Below are 16491 nucleotides of genomic sequence, written 5' to 3' on the forward strand. Positions count from 1 at the left end.
ATATAATGTTTTTTTCTGGTTTTCTAGTATTCTAAGAATCATACATCGTTCAAAGAGAATGAACTTTATTTTTAGTTATTTTGTTGATTGGATCAAACGTCAACAACAAATAAACAGACGCTAAAGTATGTGCTATATCATAATTATTAGTTATGCCAAATCTACCTGATATATGAAACACATTGTTTTTCATTTCAGTTAATTTTTAATCAATTATGCATAAAAACACAAGATGTAAGCAATGTTTTTTTCTGTCACAAATTGGAACGTCAGTTATTTCCTGTATATACGTCTTCTTTCCTTGTTGGTGTGGGTTCTATGAACATAACATGTTATGGCAATAGAGCAATGAAATGATTCATTGCTAAATTCTAATTCAGTCGTTTGTACAAAATCCCGCGAATAACTTTACATAAGGTTGTTTACTCTAAGAATTGATTGTTCACAATTATTAAAGTTTTAGTTCAATATCACCTCAAACAAAAATATACTTACAAGCTTTTTATCACCTTCTAATGTTTATACTATATATGTGTAACTTTCGCCATGGGACCAGACGAGACAAATACTGAGACTCTGCCAACCACACACAGATTGTTTTTATGTGGTAATACAAAAGAAGACTATCGATACCAAGATAAAACTAAACTACTAAACCAAATTGTAACAATCATTACAAACTACCAACAATAAGAAAAGAAAAACCATTCACTTTAATTCATTTAGTGTCTTAGCTACAACAAGCGTTTGTTTGACCAAATTTGGAAAAGCATATACATTGAGTCCTATTTACCTTGACATGCGAATGGTGGTTGTAAATTATATAACATAAGAACGTCATAAAGAAAGGCAAAATAAGCATAAAAATGCTTCTATTCTATTACATGATTTGGGGCAAACTGAATACGAACCAATGACCGGTTTTAAGAACAAGAAAGTTCAACCACTATATTTAAGGAAACGCTTGCAGTTTTATGGGAACATACTTACTATTATATATTTAACATTTTTTCTTAGAATAAGATTTCCGCAGAAGTAATTATAGCATTGATAGCATTAGTTTAAACCAGGGATATTACCTTAAATGAATGTGTGAAGCGACAACAATTAAACTGTTGTGCTCAAGCCATGCGTCAGATTCAGGGTCACAGAGCGTCACTATTTACCTACTGGCTGTCCCACCATCGTCAGTCTAAAAATACATCTGCTGTAGAGACGTACGTATACAAAGGGTACTTAGGTACACTGATCGATCTGTTCTACATCTATATCTATATCTTAACAGTCGTTTTATAGATTGCCGAAAGAACTGCAGTTTTGACGACAAATGTATTGAACATAAAGGTGAAATTTTATTTCAAACTTTGATTACTGAAAAACAGGGATTTATCATATTTACCCCTATCTCATCGCATGATACAATCAAAATATCCTGCTTGTTTCTATTATGCATATGCCGCAACACAAATATAATGAAATGGTCCATCAAACAATACTGCTTCTAAAGATAAACATTGAGAGTCTTTATACATTATGTATTTATTTACATTTGTATGTGAGTACTTATTCAGCTCTTATTTGAAAACTTTGACGCCATTGTTGTACAGCTTGTGTGTGTTTTATTGACCATCAGAGCAAACCGCTCAAGGTTTATTTATACAATATAAATCAATATTTAGCAGTATCAATTTTCAGGATATACAATTGTATTTGGTGATGTCATAAATACATCAATGATCCCCAACATTTATAAATACGTCTAATTTACGCTAACTGCACATTATGTTTAATAAATTCAAATAAAATACTAACAACGCATCAGCCCTTACAATAAACTTGATACTTAATACATTAATGGCATCATTGATACTATGAAGATATGACCTACAAGAAACTCTGTTTTTGTAGTTTTATATTTAACGAATCATGATCGATGATCCGATGTTTCAAATCCTGGTCTATCCACCAAAGTCATGCCTTAGGTTTTTATGTCCTGTTTCGGCTTATATAAAATCAAAATATCACAAACACATGCAGATTTAAAAATAATATACATGTATATCTATCCAAAACTGTTCCCCGAACGTAACATCCACCTAACATAATTCAAATAAAAAAATGTACCTCGATCTACATTAAAAACTTTCCTCTTTTTTTACTTGATGAGTTGTCCTTTTTGTGACTTCGTAAACATGTCCTAATTTGAAACATCAGTAAAGCTCATGACGTGGTTTCACCGTCAAGAAAATGATTTCTAAAAAATGAAAAGTCGTCATTTGTATGTAATGATATACATATATAACATTAAGAAAATTTTGATTTATTACAGTTTACGTGGACTTATTATCATATTCATCACTTTTGACATATTGCAACGTTCATGTGATGATAACACGATGAAAATGCTTCTAGATAACTAAAATATTATCATTTTTCGTTTTATATATTAAAGATAAATAACCTAATATATGTCTGTCAGTAGGAAAGAGTGAACGATTTTAACTAGTCAACATGAGGCTTGCCGAGTATTGAAATCCACAATGTTTCACTTGGTTTGAGATACCCCTGTCGACGTGACGCATCCATGTAAGACATACATTTAGATATATCACCAATAAACGTTGTAATCATATGTAAACTAGAGTCTTCACACTCACCTTTTGGGTGGCTTCAGTGTCGGTAGTAGAAGGGCAGGTCGTGTCTTCTCGTGTTTAGGATTATGGCTGTGTCTTGAAAACTTGCTGTCAACAAATGAATACAAAATGATGGCTGTAGTATCGACACATTATTCACAATAGTGTGTCTGCTAATAGCAAGGCCTGGTGATCAACTAGCCCTTGGAAGGTCAGGGAAGCAATGCATGCACTATGGGGAGCGGGAAATGTTGGGCTTAGTCAAGGAGGGATGGAGAGCGAGTGCATGTCAATGGTCAATCAATGGATGCTTTTAATCAATTACTCACCACCTCGCCTCGTTAAAAACATATGGGAGATCTGTGTGATAAGGGCGTACCTTCCATTATATCGATTAAGATAATTTCATTAAAACATCGTCTTTAACGCGTTACAGACTTATGTATCGCTCAGATTTTATGCACCGGGTTATTTTAACTACTATACATCGTAATCACTGTCAGTCTCGTAAGATTTTAACTCCATTATTGACCGACACCGGATCATTACTTGTATTGTCCTAGAAACTGACTGCGGACACCCAACGAGGATATTTCCTGTCTGGGTCCACTAGGAGCTTATTGGCGACATACCAAGTTTCTGCCTGCAGCCAAATGATGGCTATGTCAGCAAGAAAAATGGACATCAGCATCTCAAGATATTATCGATGTTGGTTTTAGAACATGATGTCCATAGTCACATTTTTCTGAATTAATTTGAGGTTATGAACTCGTCCAGGTAGACTAGATTTCTATGACATGTCGTTATAGTAAACAATGCTTCCTCCACGGGAACGTCTGATTCTCTTCTCCTTGTATACTTTAAGGTTTCTCTGAACGCTGTGTGTATTTTGTAGTTTGTAGATTTGATTTAAATTCATCGAACCATTGAAAACACAGTGTAAATTTTACAGCGCTGTCTATTAGTTCAAATTTTGTTAGATAAAATATCATATGACGGTACATCGTGCAATGTGATAAAATCTATTCATAAAGATTTGATATGGGCTACAGATTCATTTTGCATTTTACATTTTACCTACATCTACTTCTATATAGCTTTTTATTTTATTACCAAAACATGTGTTGACAGTTTAATTTGAATTGAAGAGCCTGATATTGGACACATTATACCTAGAGGAAAAGTAGAACTTAGCACTGGTAATTATTGTTTAGGTCTGTATCATATGGAGTCAGAGATCTGTCTAACTTCGCATTAAGCTGAATAGCGCAACATTATAATATTATATACCGTCATCATTTAATACATTACGCAAATCTACTTACCAATTAAAGCTGTAACAAAACTCGGATGTTCAGAGAAATTCAGGAATCACAAGTTTTTCCAGACCAGATTTAGTCCGATACACATTCACCATATGCTACATGTAGGTACTTGTCAATTAAGACATCCTTCCTAAATTTGCGAGTGTTCCAGAGATAAGAATATTGATTATCGTTTAAAGAAAAACAATTATCATCAATAATGATAATGTATTTGTCATCCTTTATATGACTATCTCTGACGAAGCGTGGGTCGCCAGTTATCGCCTAGCACCAGACTGTCGACGATAGGATAGCATTCCCACGCTGGTCGGATTCATTTAGTCTTACAAATGAGACAAGTGTATCACAGGGATCTCAGTAATTGAATCTAACAGATATCCAACCGTGTATAATGGTTAGTTATAGACAGGTGTGAATGATACAAATCACTGAAAATTGTTAATGATTTTAAAAGTTAGTATTTTCTATATTGCTTTTAATCATATTTATTTTTGCGTGCGATGCGATAAAAACAAAATTCGTGATAATGTATCGTCATGAAATGGTTTTAAGTTCGATAGTTAAGAGAAAAAAAGGCGTTTGGTGTGTAACGCGAGATTAAAAAGCCACGAAAAAAAACACATTATATAAATAAAACGATATAAAGTTGCCGCGAGGAAAAGATTTTTGTATTAATCGCGAAATAAAGTCATTAGTGCCGCGGAAAAAAATGCGTTAGGTATATAACGCAAATTTAAGTCACCGCGAAGAAAAGTGTTTAGTATATAACATGAAATAATGTCTAAATCCCCCGAGAAAATAAGTTTAGTCCATTGACACATCTCGGTTTATAATTTAGTCCATTGACACATCTCGGTTTATAATTTAGTCCATTGACACATCTCGGTTTAAAATTTAGTCCATTGACACATCTCGGTTTATAATTTAGTCCATTGACACATCTCGGTTTATAATTTAGTCCATTGACACATCTCGGTTTATAATTTAGTCCATTGACACATCTCGGTCTATAATTTAGTCCATTGACACATCTCGGTTTATAATTTAGTCCATTGACACATCTCGGTTTATAATTTAGTCCATTGACACATCTCGGTTTATAATTCAGTCCATTGACACATCTCGGTTTAAAATTTAGTCCATTGATACATCTCGGTTTGTGATTTAGTCCATTAACACATCTCGGTCTATAATTTAGTCCATTGACATATCTCGGTTTATAATTTAGTCCATTGACACATTTCGGTTTATGATTAATTATAAGTCCATTGACACATCTCGACTTATGATTTAGTCTATTGACACATTTCGGTTTATAAATAATTATAAGTCCATTGACACATCTCGGTTTATAATTTAGTCCATTGACACATCTCGGTTTATAATTTAGTCCATTGACACATCTCGGTTTATAATTTAGTCCATTGACACATCTCGGTTTATAATTTAGTCCATTGACACATCTCGGTTTCAATAATTTAGTCCATTGACACATCTCGGTTTATAATTTAGTCCATTGACACATCTCGGTTTAAAATTTAGTCCATTGACACATCTCGGTCTATAATTTAGTCCATTGACACATCTCGGTTTATAATTTAGTCCATTGACACATCTCGGTTTATAATTTAGTCCATTGACACATCTCGGTTTATAATTAATAGTCCATTGACACATCTCGGTTTATAATTTAGTCCATTGACACATCTGGGTTATGTCACCATTTTGAACAGGTAGTGATTATCAATGAATATTTGAGAACGGTATCGCATTACTCGTAAAATATACCGAAGTAATTTCAGAAAGAATTGTCTTTTGTGTACATCGTCGGTGATAGGCATTCCTATATTGGCTCCTAAAAGGCTACGAGTGAAGGAGGAAGGATTCGTGCTCTCAATGAAACTGAAAACCGATAACGCCGAATTCAGATATATTTTCTATATAGTAATGTCTTAGAGTACCGTTGATAGTATATCCAGACCAAAATAGAACCGCGTTGATATCAAAAGTCAAAAAGTACGAACAGGTTACCAGTAAAAATCTGGTATAATCTCTCTGAAGTGTCAAAATGGAACATGAAGAGTAGATGTAATATCGGACTATATTCCGCAGTAGGTTTTTTATGTTTATATTGCGATTAGCAGTACTATCATTATAATTGTCATTTAGATTACATAGTCATTCATTTGATTATTAAAAAGAACACTGCTTCACAACGATGAGATGATAGTATAATTTATAAACAAAAATCACGAATAACATTTGTATATGAAGGAAAGTATACTTTTAAGGTGATTTCTTTATCATCATAGTCAATGTAAAAGCATTTCCTCGGCTAAAAATAAAAGGATTATTATGCCGCCTCCCCATGGTTAATTAATAGAATTTATTATTATAACATAAAAATGTTGGTACCCGAATTTTATCAAAGATAAATAAAATGTAACATTTTGTAACATCAAAAACATTCATCATATTTAGTATATTTATAAAGTAACGGATTTCACAATCCATCGCTAAATCAATAGAAAATAGAACTCACAAATGACGAGAAAAGTGCAGATGAAAAGAGGCGAGCATAAATGATAAATATAAAATAGAACGTCAATATATAGGTTGTTTGCGAATGAGCATCTATTTCAAAATTCAACCTCGATAAAATTTATCTCCTTCTATGTAAATCTCAAAATTAAAAAAAAAATATCAATAATGCATTGCATTATTGAAATTTACTTTCAATTTTTCTCCTACTGTTGACTTACCATTTCTTTCCCTGGATGTATCCATGAAACTCGGATAGGAAGCCATTATGAAATTCTGAAAAGTTCGATATAACAATGATTTTGGTACAGCGCGGTAGTTGTAGAGCCATGCTTTCTGTAGCTTACGTATTCGCCTCAGTGCACATGTTGGTAAATACACTGGATTGATTTTCTCTTACTTTTAATGGACAGAAACTGGGATTGGTTTTATGGTCTGTTATGTGAATATTGGCTATTCGGTCATAACATTTTTTTCTAGTTTTTGACAGCGTATATTCACGATATGTTGTTTGACCCAATGACCATAATTAGCTGTGTCGCGTGCCTAGCTAATTAACGCGGCACACAATGAGTGTTTAATTGCTCAGTAATACCGGAGATTTCTTGTGTTTCAGGAGTAAGGTACCCTGTAAATCAGAGAGCATGGTTAGGGCGGCGTGCTGGGGGTATGGCTTTCTCCTCTAACCCCTATCTATATCCAACACGTTTAATGTTTCAAAGGAAGCTTAATTAACCTACAGTTTTAATATTGCATTAGAGAACTTTTTATACTGTTTACTTTTTTCTGTATGGTGTTATTATACCACTAGCTAGGAATGGAAACTTATAAACACTAAGATCAGTTCTAACTACAAACATGCAAGGTTACTTTAGCTAGGGCTTTATATTTAGGAATTAGACATAATTAGGAAACTATAACTTCAAACACGATAAAAAGGATGTCAATAGGGCTATGCATGTGTGAGTATATCATAAAACAGGAATGTAAGCGAGGCATATATATCCCGGAGTAAAAAGGTAAAATTACCATGATACACAGACTACTACTGTAAACTATTTTATTTTGGCGAGATACAAATCTAAGCGTACTTTCGCGAGTAAGAAACCTGTATCGCGACTTTACGTACACGCGAATAATCGAAATAATGGAAACGCGAAAAATTGTTAACGCATAAATAAAGTAGTTTACAGTAAACGTATCATGTATAAGACAGTAATGACTAACTTAGTTTAAGGACAATGCCTTATTTAGACTGATGTAGCGACAATAGATCAACTTTGTAAACCTACAATCACCGAAAATTCCCTAATAGGACGTCGACCGTAAACTTTCTTTTCAGTTGTGCAGTATCCTTATCGAAACTTCTGCTATTCTTTCTACACTGATTCCAAACCTATCGCGTTGGTGCTTGCCGCAGTCCACCTCAAGTATGCAACTGTAAACCGATTGCGGTATTGTTTTCAGCTAAAAAAATCACGTTAAATTTATCGTGTAATTTTCATTTTTGGAGCCTTGATTCGTAGTCAGGTTGTCTTAGAACTTCTTACCGGAATAAAATCAGATATCTGTAATTACAGCATCGAGGTATAAGAGAGAAAAAAAATCATATGTGGATACATGTAGGGAGGAATAGAGATACAGGTGTCTGCCTTCGGGATTACAAAATATTAAACAAGCCTACTACATTTTGTGACACTCTTGTAGTATACCCCTATCCTTCTTATCCACATATGAAATCTGCTATCAATAAGCTCTTTCGAGAAGTCGAAATTTTCTTGTGGCTAAAGTTTTTTCCAATATAGTTGTTTGGGAGAAATGTGTCCATATCATATTAGATAAAAATCGACGCAAAAATATATTAATGATGATTATGTAAGTGGGTTTGATTTTTGAGCTATTGTCGTGTCAATCAAAGATACCTTTTAAACATGATTAATGACTTTTCAGGAATTCGCTGTTTTGACCATATCCTAGACAAACAAGTGCAATTATATCGTTAAACATGGCTGACCAATATAAATATACAATGTAATTGTCCGAATGCGAAAAACAGAAAACAGATGAGATTTTGGCTCTTCGCAACGAGTGCGAAGTGCACTGTGCGAAGTGCACTTTTTGAAAATTGACACAAAATAAGTAGTTTCTTAAAATTAATACAAGTATCATAATTATACAAGCAATGAAAGACAAATATTGACAATTCTTTTTGGAAAATAATGAAATATTTTTATCAAGGTTGAAACAATCCTTGACGTTACTAAAACCTCACAAGAGATTTAAAAAAAACCCAACAAGCTTAGGAACAATTTTCTCTAAAAATGCCCAAACACATAAAGTGCTAGCTGTTAGAATTGTGTCTGATGTCCCCATTGCATGGTCGTAAAAGACAACTACATGTAAATCTGGTATCTTACATTTTCTATCTTTTTCCTAGCTGACTTTCTTCCTAACGTCTCCCTTGAATCCGGCTCACTTTTGGCCATCGGTTGACTGAGCTTTCGCCCCTGTAAGGAAAGTTCTGGGTTCTGTCCCCTGGTCGAGAAGTACCATGGTCCATAAACATTTGTGGACGCAATGTGTTGCGGTGTGTGAATGTTTTTGGAGGCCATGGTATATTCGTGATGTGTCTCCCTGTGATAGTGGAACTTATGCACTTTCTATAGTACTATCTCATTAAAACATGCCGCCGAACATACGCACCCTACCCAGTCACATTATACTGACAACGGGCAAACCAGTCGTTCCACTCCCTGTATGATGAGCACTAAGTAAGAGAAGAAACTACTACTGTCATAGACTATGGTGTGTCCTGGCCACGGCACATATCCCAGAGCTTTCCTTACATGTGCGAACGCTCAACTGAAGGCCAAAATTCAGGTGGTGTCAAGAGGGCGTAAGGAAGAAGAAAGTCAGTTAAGAAGATAAATTTAGTAGTTTTTTATTATCATGCAATACGATAGCTGTGTATCATTGGAGAAGAAATTGTGATGGTTACCATTCGAAATATGCATATCTTAAGCACATTTGATCATTGTACCTATTTTGCTACTCTTTTCATTCAGAAATCATAGAGAACATTCTTGAACAAACTTTATATATTTGGTCTAAAAATGATCTTTATATCCGTCTTCGGTGTAGTGAAATGAGTACATACGGTCAGACCATTAAGCCAAGATCTGATCTACTTTTTCATTTCATGTTTTATAGTGTACTGTTATTAGTAATTATAAAGTGGTTTCTGCAGGTATGTCTCCATCTAAACATACATAAAGCATAAAAAACAAGACTTTTACAGTGCAAACACTCTGTATTGCAACTAACGTTTAAAACTTTAATAGCACGTTCCACAAGCTAAACACTTTTGAATATGGGGTTGTATGTTCAGATGAAAACATATCAAAGAGATCAGATAAAAACTGGTAAGCGTGAACATCGTGCTGTCTGGACCTTATCAAGAGGCTAACATATCAGCTGTAGTTTTAGGCACAGTTCATCTCTAGACGATCATTTTGTTGTGCGAGATTTCATACTTGTTTGGATTGTTCTCTGTTCTTTTAATGTTCTGAATGATTATAATTTATCTAAATACACTTGATGCAATTTTTTGGTCAAATACTTGTTTTTGCCTATTTGGTCTCTAACTTTGCGTTTATGCATATGTAAATTTCATCGTCGCTGATAGTGGTAAAATAGATGGGATTTTATCCTTTTTTATACCAGCTTACTAATATCTTGTAGATACGGTGACAAGTATTTCTAAATAACAGTCAGATGGGCAGTACGTTCTAGTCTAAGTCTTTTTGGAGACTCATGCAGGTTGGTATTCGTGGTTTAATTATTATCTCGATTGAAGAAGTCGCTTACTACATATATGTATTTTTTTTATTTCTTTGACAATCTATACTTCGAACGTCAATATCATTGGCTATGCAGGTAACGCTGTTGGTTAATACATTGAACAATGATTATCTTGACGAGCCAATAGCTTTGTAAACTCTTTCTGCCAGACACTGTTTGATTCTTGGATTACTGTTGTACAGTGGAATTGTATCGAGCATCAGAAGTATTTCCCTGGTATCACTATTCTTGGGTCATGTTTTGTTCTCATACTTCTTCGATTCAACTGTTTGTTATATTGGCGTCGCTTTTATTCCTTGTCTAGATTTCTTCCAGTTTTTGTGTTTTCTTATTTAGAATGTTTCATGTTTGATTTTTATAGCGTTTGTCATTATCAGCGTATTTACGAAAGGTGACGGTCCTGGTGTCATTTACTGTCATACCCTCCGGTACATTTCTATCTCTCCTCCGACGTCTCGATAGTCGATTTCTCTGCTGATTTTCTTGCTTTTCAGTTGGAGCTTTTTCACTAGGCAAATCAGCCATGGTAAGTATTACCTACCATGCCTGAGAAAGTCATCGCGTCTTTGCTCTTTATACCGTCTGTATGTTTTGTTGGTCGGACATGTTGATTCAGCCAACTTGAACCCCGATTAGTGCCATTAAGGACTATGTTTTGTGTAACAAGTGCCGCTATGTTGTGACCCAAGATCCATGGACTTTTTAGGCTAAATGTTAAAAAATCAAATAGTTGTATTTAAACCATTTAGTAAACCCCTGATTCAATTGCAATAGAAGTTCTCAAATTTTGATGGTTTAATTGACATGGTAATATAACCCATCTAAAATATGCAAAATTTAGCGAATTTGAAATATATTTTGTCATGTTTTGAGTTAGGATAACAAACCGCAATATTGAACAAAAAATAATATTTGATGACAATATGAAGGCTTTAGAATGGTTACCAATTGAAAACTTCATGGTCTCCTGATGGTCGTAATGTAGAGGTTATTTAATATATGAATATATAAAAAATATATGTGATAGTATTGTAATGGGCAACCCACCAGGCAACTCCCACCACGAAAGAAAAATTATTTGGTGAAAACAAAACAAAACAATGCATATTCATAAGACTGCCATTTAATTTCTAGTACAAATGTAAATTTTGATATTAATCAAGATTGAATGTCTGTGTATACCATAGGTCACTTGAAACAATCAGGATAGTTCCTCTATAGATAAATCAGGATAATTTATCTATAGATAAATCAGGATAGTTTATCTATAGACCTGATAAATCAGGATAGTTTATCTATAGACCTGATAAAAGTTTATCTGTAGACCTGATAAATCAGGATAGTTTATCTATAGACCTGATAAATTAGGATAGTTTATCTATAGACCTGATAAATTAGGATACCTGTAGTTTATCTATAGATACATATGTATGATAAACCAGAAACTGTACCATTCTTCCTTTGGTGAGTTATAAACATAAGGGAGGTAACTCTTCAACAACAACTTCAGATAACAACTTTTCTGTAGTAATCCACTGACCAGTGAATCAATAAGGTGACTATAGACAAAAAACCTGGGGAGGCTTGGAACCCTGTATATTGGAGTCCATCTTATTGTAAATAATCAAATTTTCAAAGGGAAGAAAAAAGAAAAAAAACAATAATGCATAAAAATGTAAAAATTCTACCAAAGCTGGGTGTGAATACATATCGGTAAGTGGCAAATATATTCTATCAATTGATTTCTATATGAGAAGATCACCTTTTATTTTTAGGAAGTTACATAATATCAGCTACATGTACTTTCAGTAGATAATTGACATTAAGTATTTATATACAGCTAGCTTTTGGTTCAAAAACCAACTCTCACCAGAAATGAAAGATTTTAAACTTCCTTTCAAAATAAATGATAGCTCTTTAATTGATGATTCAAAAACTGATCTTAAGCTTCAAAAGCTAACAGAAAGCGCAGACTATTTCTACATATAATTGATTCAGAGACAGAAGTGTATAGATGTTATAGGACCATTTATGTAGTTATTATATTTTTTACCTCTGTCTACATTAGAAAGTATCAAAGTAATACAACATGTAGATGACTACCTATACATGTATTTGTACATGCATTCCCACATCGGCTTGGTATTCTGGTCCAGATTTTAATAAAGTGACATACATTTATGAATGCCAACACATAGTCAAGCTATGAATGTCGTTGAAAACTAAGCTGTCCGAAGGATGATATGAACTCCTGAATCAGTCCAGATAGGCTCACTCAGTTCTCCCACCTGCATGGAAAACGTGGCATCCTCAAAAGGCTTCTGCATCTGACCACGTCCAAATGGTCCAAGATCTCCTCCTTTTTTGGCCGAACTACAATCACTGAACTGACTAGCTAATTTCTCAAAGCTGCTTTCACCTGATGCAATTTGTTCCCTGTAACCTGTGTTAAGTAAAGTAAAATATACAGGATACATATTATGTGTTATAAAAATCCAGCAGAAGACATCATTTTGTCCTGATGTCCTCAAATCCTGACATCACCTCACTGTAAATGAATTTCAAGCCATTAAAAAGCACTCCAATTCATACGCTAGTGACATATGGAAAGATATTACAATGCAAGGGCAAAGTCTATGGATATCCAGCAGATTATGTGATAATATCTACATAACTTAATGAGACATGAACCTTTAATAAGTATGCTTAGATATGGTTTTCAGATGTTTTATTGAATATTTTATTACAATGATTGGTTATCTAAAACGACAGGAAAACGTGGGGAATACCTACCTCAAAAATGATAAAAATATTCTATTTTTGGAACACAAAACGAAAGCTGGCCGAAAGCGAGGTTATAATTATGAACAACAAAATTTGTATTTAGCATAAGAATTACAAGTCAATTCGACAGGGCACCGCGAAGGGAGGTTCCTGACTCATTGCACATATATGTACATCACGCAAGTATAAAGTGGGGATATCCCCCGAGTTGCTTCAGTCTCTTGCATTTCAGCGATCCATTTATATTTACCTACTTTCCAAATCGCGCACGTAACTAACTCTTGACGTACACTGTTTTCTATCAGAATTCGTCTGTATTCATTCACCCACGTTTTTAACCCACCATTTTGTTTACTACATTCATTTAATTTGTGTAGTGCATTGTGGGAGGTCACTAAAGTTCAACACAGTCCCACTACTATACTATCGTTACAAAATTCAACAGGGCCTGTTCAAAATACAGAAAGATGGAATTTTTTATTTGACACATTTGCAAAATAACTGCTATATATTACTTAGTAAGGTATCTGACACGTCTTAAATATGTATTTTACTCAAATTTACATGGTTTATTTAGGTTCATGTCCCTTTAAATATCATTTCGAGCAAATTCTATCTTTCACCATCATCCAGTAAGCATTTCCCAAATAAGGAATTGAATATGGAACTTCCTGAATAGGTTTATGATGTATTTGATAATGATTCATTGATCAAATGTTGAAGTCCTTAAATGTTCCATGTAATAGTTTAATTACATATATCTTGTGTTCCGTGGTTGAGGGAAGTTCTCCACACTTACCCTGTAGAATCTGTAAAGCCTCTTCCTTACTGCGTGTGATGTTGTCAGAGCGCCAGGATGCTGGACGTCTTGACTCCCTGTGTTTTACTAGTAGGTGAGAAGCTTGAACTTTGTCTGTGTTTCTCTCTGCAGGCTTAGTCGGCCGTTCCCACTGACTTTCTTTGGTGTACAGATTGAGGAAATAGTCCTGACCTAGATTTTGACATTTTAACACCACAAATATTAACACACAACTGTACCTATGAACTCTCACTGTACAAACTGCCAACTGAACTGTGCTTCTTTTTTTTTATACTGAACTCGCACATATACTATACTGACACCTGTACATGTTTAATAAATAGTATATCTTCCAACAAAAATTCTAAAATCAGCATTTACATAACTTATTTTGGGTAACAGACACCCTTTAAAATTTCATAGAAAAGACATGCAGCTAACCACTTGCAAACTACAATAACAAAATCAACATAAGAATTCATATCAAATACCAGAAATACATGTACATGTATATATATTAGAGAGCTCTATTTTTATATGTCTCTGTAAAAAATTGATGTATAACGAGAAATACGAATGTAAGGCAAAAGCCATGTCGGAGAACAGCCATGTAAATTACTTAAGCATTGATTTCACTATTTTTTAACTTCATCGGGGTATGAAATAATTTTGTTTGTAAATTGTGAGAATCTGCTACATAATTAATCCAAGAATATTAAACGTCGATATTGTGAAACTTCTTATGAGAAATACCGACGGATTGATAAACATTAAGTGTCTTGTCGTCTGTACCTCTAACATTGTAGGAAACAGTACCACATCGATAATTTACCTGTACTTCGGCTTGTTTTTTGCTCCCATCCCTCCGGTAAACTCGCCATCGTGCCTTTTTTGAATAGTCAAAGTCAAATAAACGCTTGCAAGTAGGATATACTAGTATTTGAGTACCGGACCAAATAATCCGGATTGCATTCACTTTGGTTGTAAAATAATAACATAGGATTCAATTCAGTTCAAAATATCTTATTGATCAACAAAAGGATTGGATCACAGGCAGTGTCTATATTGATCCTAATAAGATGGGATAGTTGATAACGGGGCCAATTTTTGTTGTTCATCTAATTTTCAGATATATACCGTATACACAAGAATGATTATCATTGAGCTTACTCTCTTACAGCACATATTGTACTAAAGTATGTTTCTGCTAAGTTGTTGTGATAGGACAATTTTTACACGAATACAAGTATGTCTGCTGAATCCCACCCATAAAAAATCCAGTTACAAATATATATATATATATATATATATATAATATATATCCATTATAATAAATCACGATTCTAATCCAACAGTAACATAAAATTATTTTCCCTTCTAATGACCCGGACCGTGTGTAGAATACCGTCTTTTAAAGTTTCCCAGATTTCTAGACCTTTCATTTGCCAAGAATGATCTTTTTCCGTACCATTTCCACAGATTAACTTCATATGGAACAATTTAGGTTGATATATCAGTGTAAAGTCTTAAAACAGATGTGCATGTATATACTTTGAAATAATTTTGATATAGAAATAGCCGAGAGAATTTTGCCCTCTTCTCTCTTTCTCTGATATACTATAATAATGCTGTGTATTTCTCTATCTCTCTCTCCCTCCCCCCCCCTCTCTCTCTCTCTCTCTCTCTCTCTCTCTACTTTCCCCTCCACCCCCTCTCTAATTATAATGCAAGGCCTCAGGGTTTATGTTTCAATTCCTATATACCGGTAATACCATCAGCTAGCACATAACGATATATCTAAATATCCCTGAACCCTGATAGTCATATTTATCAAATATATCAAAGATGTGCACCAATGATCGAGTGCCTGCTATGATGATAACAAGTATCTAAGTGACTGGACTGATGTTCACTGTACAACACTTCCTAAAATTACTAATAAATAGTTTCCATTGATTTTGGATTGATTGATATTATGTGCCTAATAGTTATTAAACTTAATATCATATAAAGTAAACTAATAATTTATGCAAAAATAAACGCCGTTGTAGGAAGTTTCCCTTCCTTGTGTGATCATAAGTCTCCCAATGTTTTAGTTCTTGTTTTCAGTATTGAAATATATAAATGTGGCGACACAGAGGTGACACCGAAATCATTTATTTGTCGTGTAGGACGAAAAATATGTTCTTAGTGCACTGTACAATCTAGTAAGGCGAAAAATAAATTGTGCTCACATAAAAATTTTATGCACTCACGGAAAACATTTTATGTAATATTTTTATGTAGTGCTGGTGTAAAAAAAAAAGATTTAATTTACTGTAGTGTGAAACATATTTTCCTATGCGATATCACGTACATTACTGTGTGTAAAGACAAAAACTTATTTTCCGTCTTAGAAATGTACATAATCAACGCATATTTTTCATGTCACCTACTCAGCACAGTATGTTTCCCTCAACAGGGGGAACATCTTTTGTAATTCACATGTAAATTATATCCCGAAATCATTTTCAATATTTTCAAAACACATGTATGTATTTTACTATCA

The 16491-nt window shown here is 33.9% G+C and overlaps 1 protein-coding gene across 2 annotated transcripts; it reads right to left on the bottom strand.

Moving 5' to 3' along the window:
* Positions 1 to 11467: 11467 nt before the first annotated feature.
* LOC138320871 (peptidyl-prolyl cis-trans isomerase NIMA-interacting 1-like) lies at positions 11468 to 14904 on the bottom strand. Of its 2 annotated transcripts, XR_011208258.1 has the most exons (4): positions 14776 to 14904; positions 13944 to 14135; positions 11687 to 12803; positions 11468 to 11633 (listed from the first exon to the last, which is right to left on the bottom strand). XR_011208258.1 is itself a non-coding variant. In XM_069264149.1 (3 exons), exons 1-3 carry the CDS (start codon positions 14822 to 14824, stop codon positions 12583 to 12585), a joined length of 462 nt encoding a protein of 153 aa, XP_069120250.1. In that variant the 5' UTR covers positions 14825 to 14904; the 3' UTR covers positions 11468 to 12582. The 2 variants fall into 2 exon arrangements, 1 of the variants encoding a protein (XP_069120250.1); XM_069264149.1 differs by having other exon boundaries at positions 11468 to 12803.
* Positions 14905 to 16491: the final 1587 nt, after the last annotated feature.

This window comes from Argopecten irradians, chromosome 4, assembly GCF_041381155.1.
Source record: "Argopecten irradians isolate NY chromosome 4, Ai_NY, whole genome shotgun sequence".
NCBI classification, from domain to species: domain Eukaryota; kingdom Metazoa; phylum Mollusca; class Bivalvia; order Pectinida; family Pectinidae; genus Argopecten; species Argopecten irradians.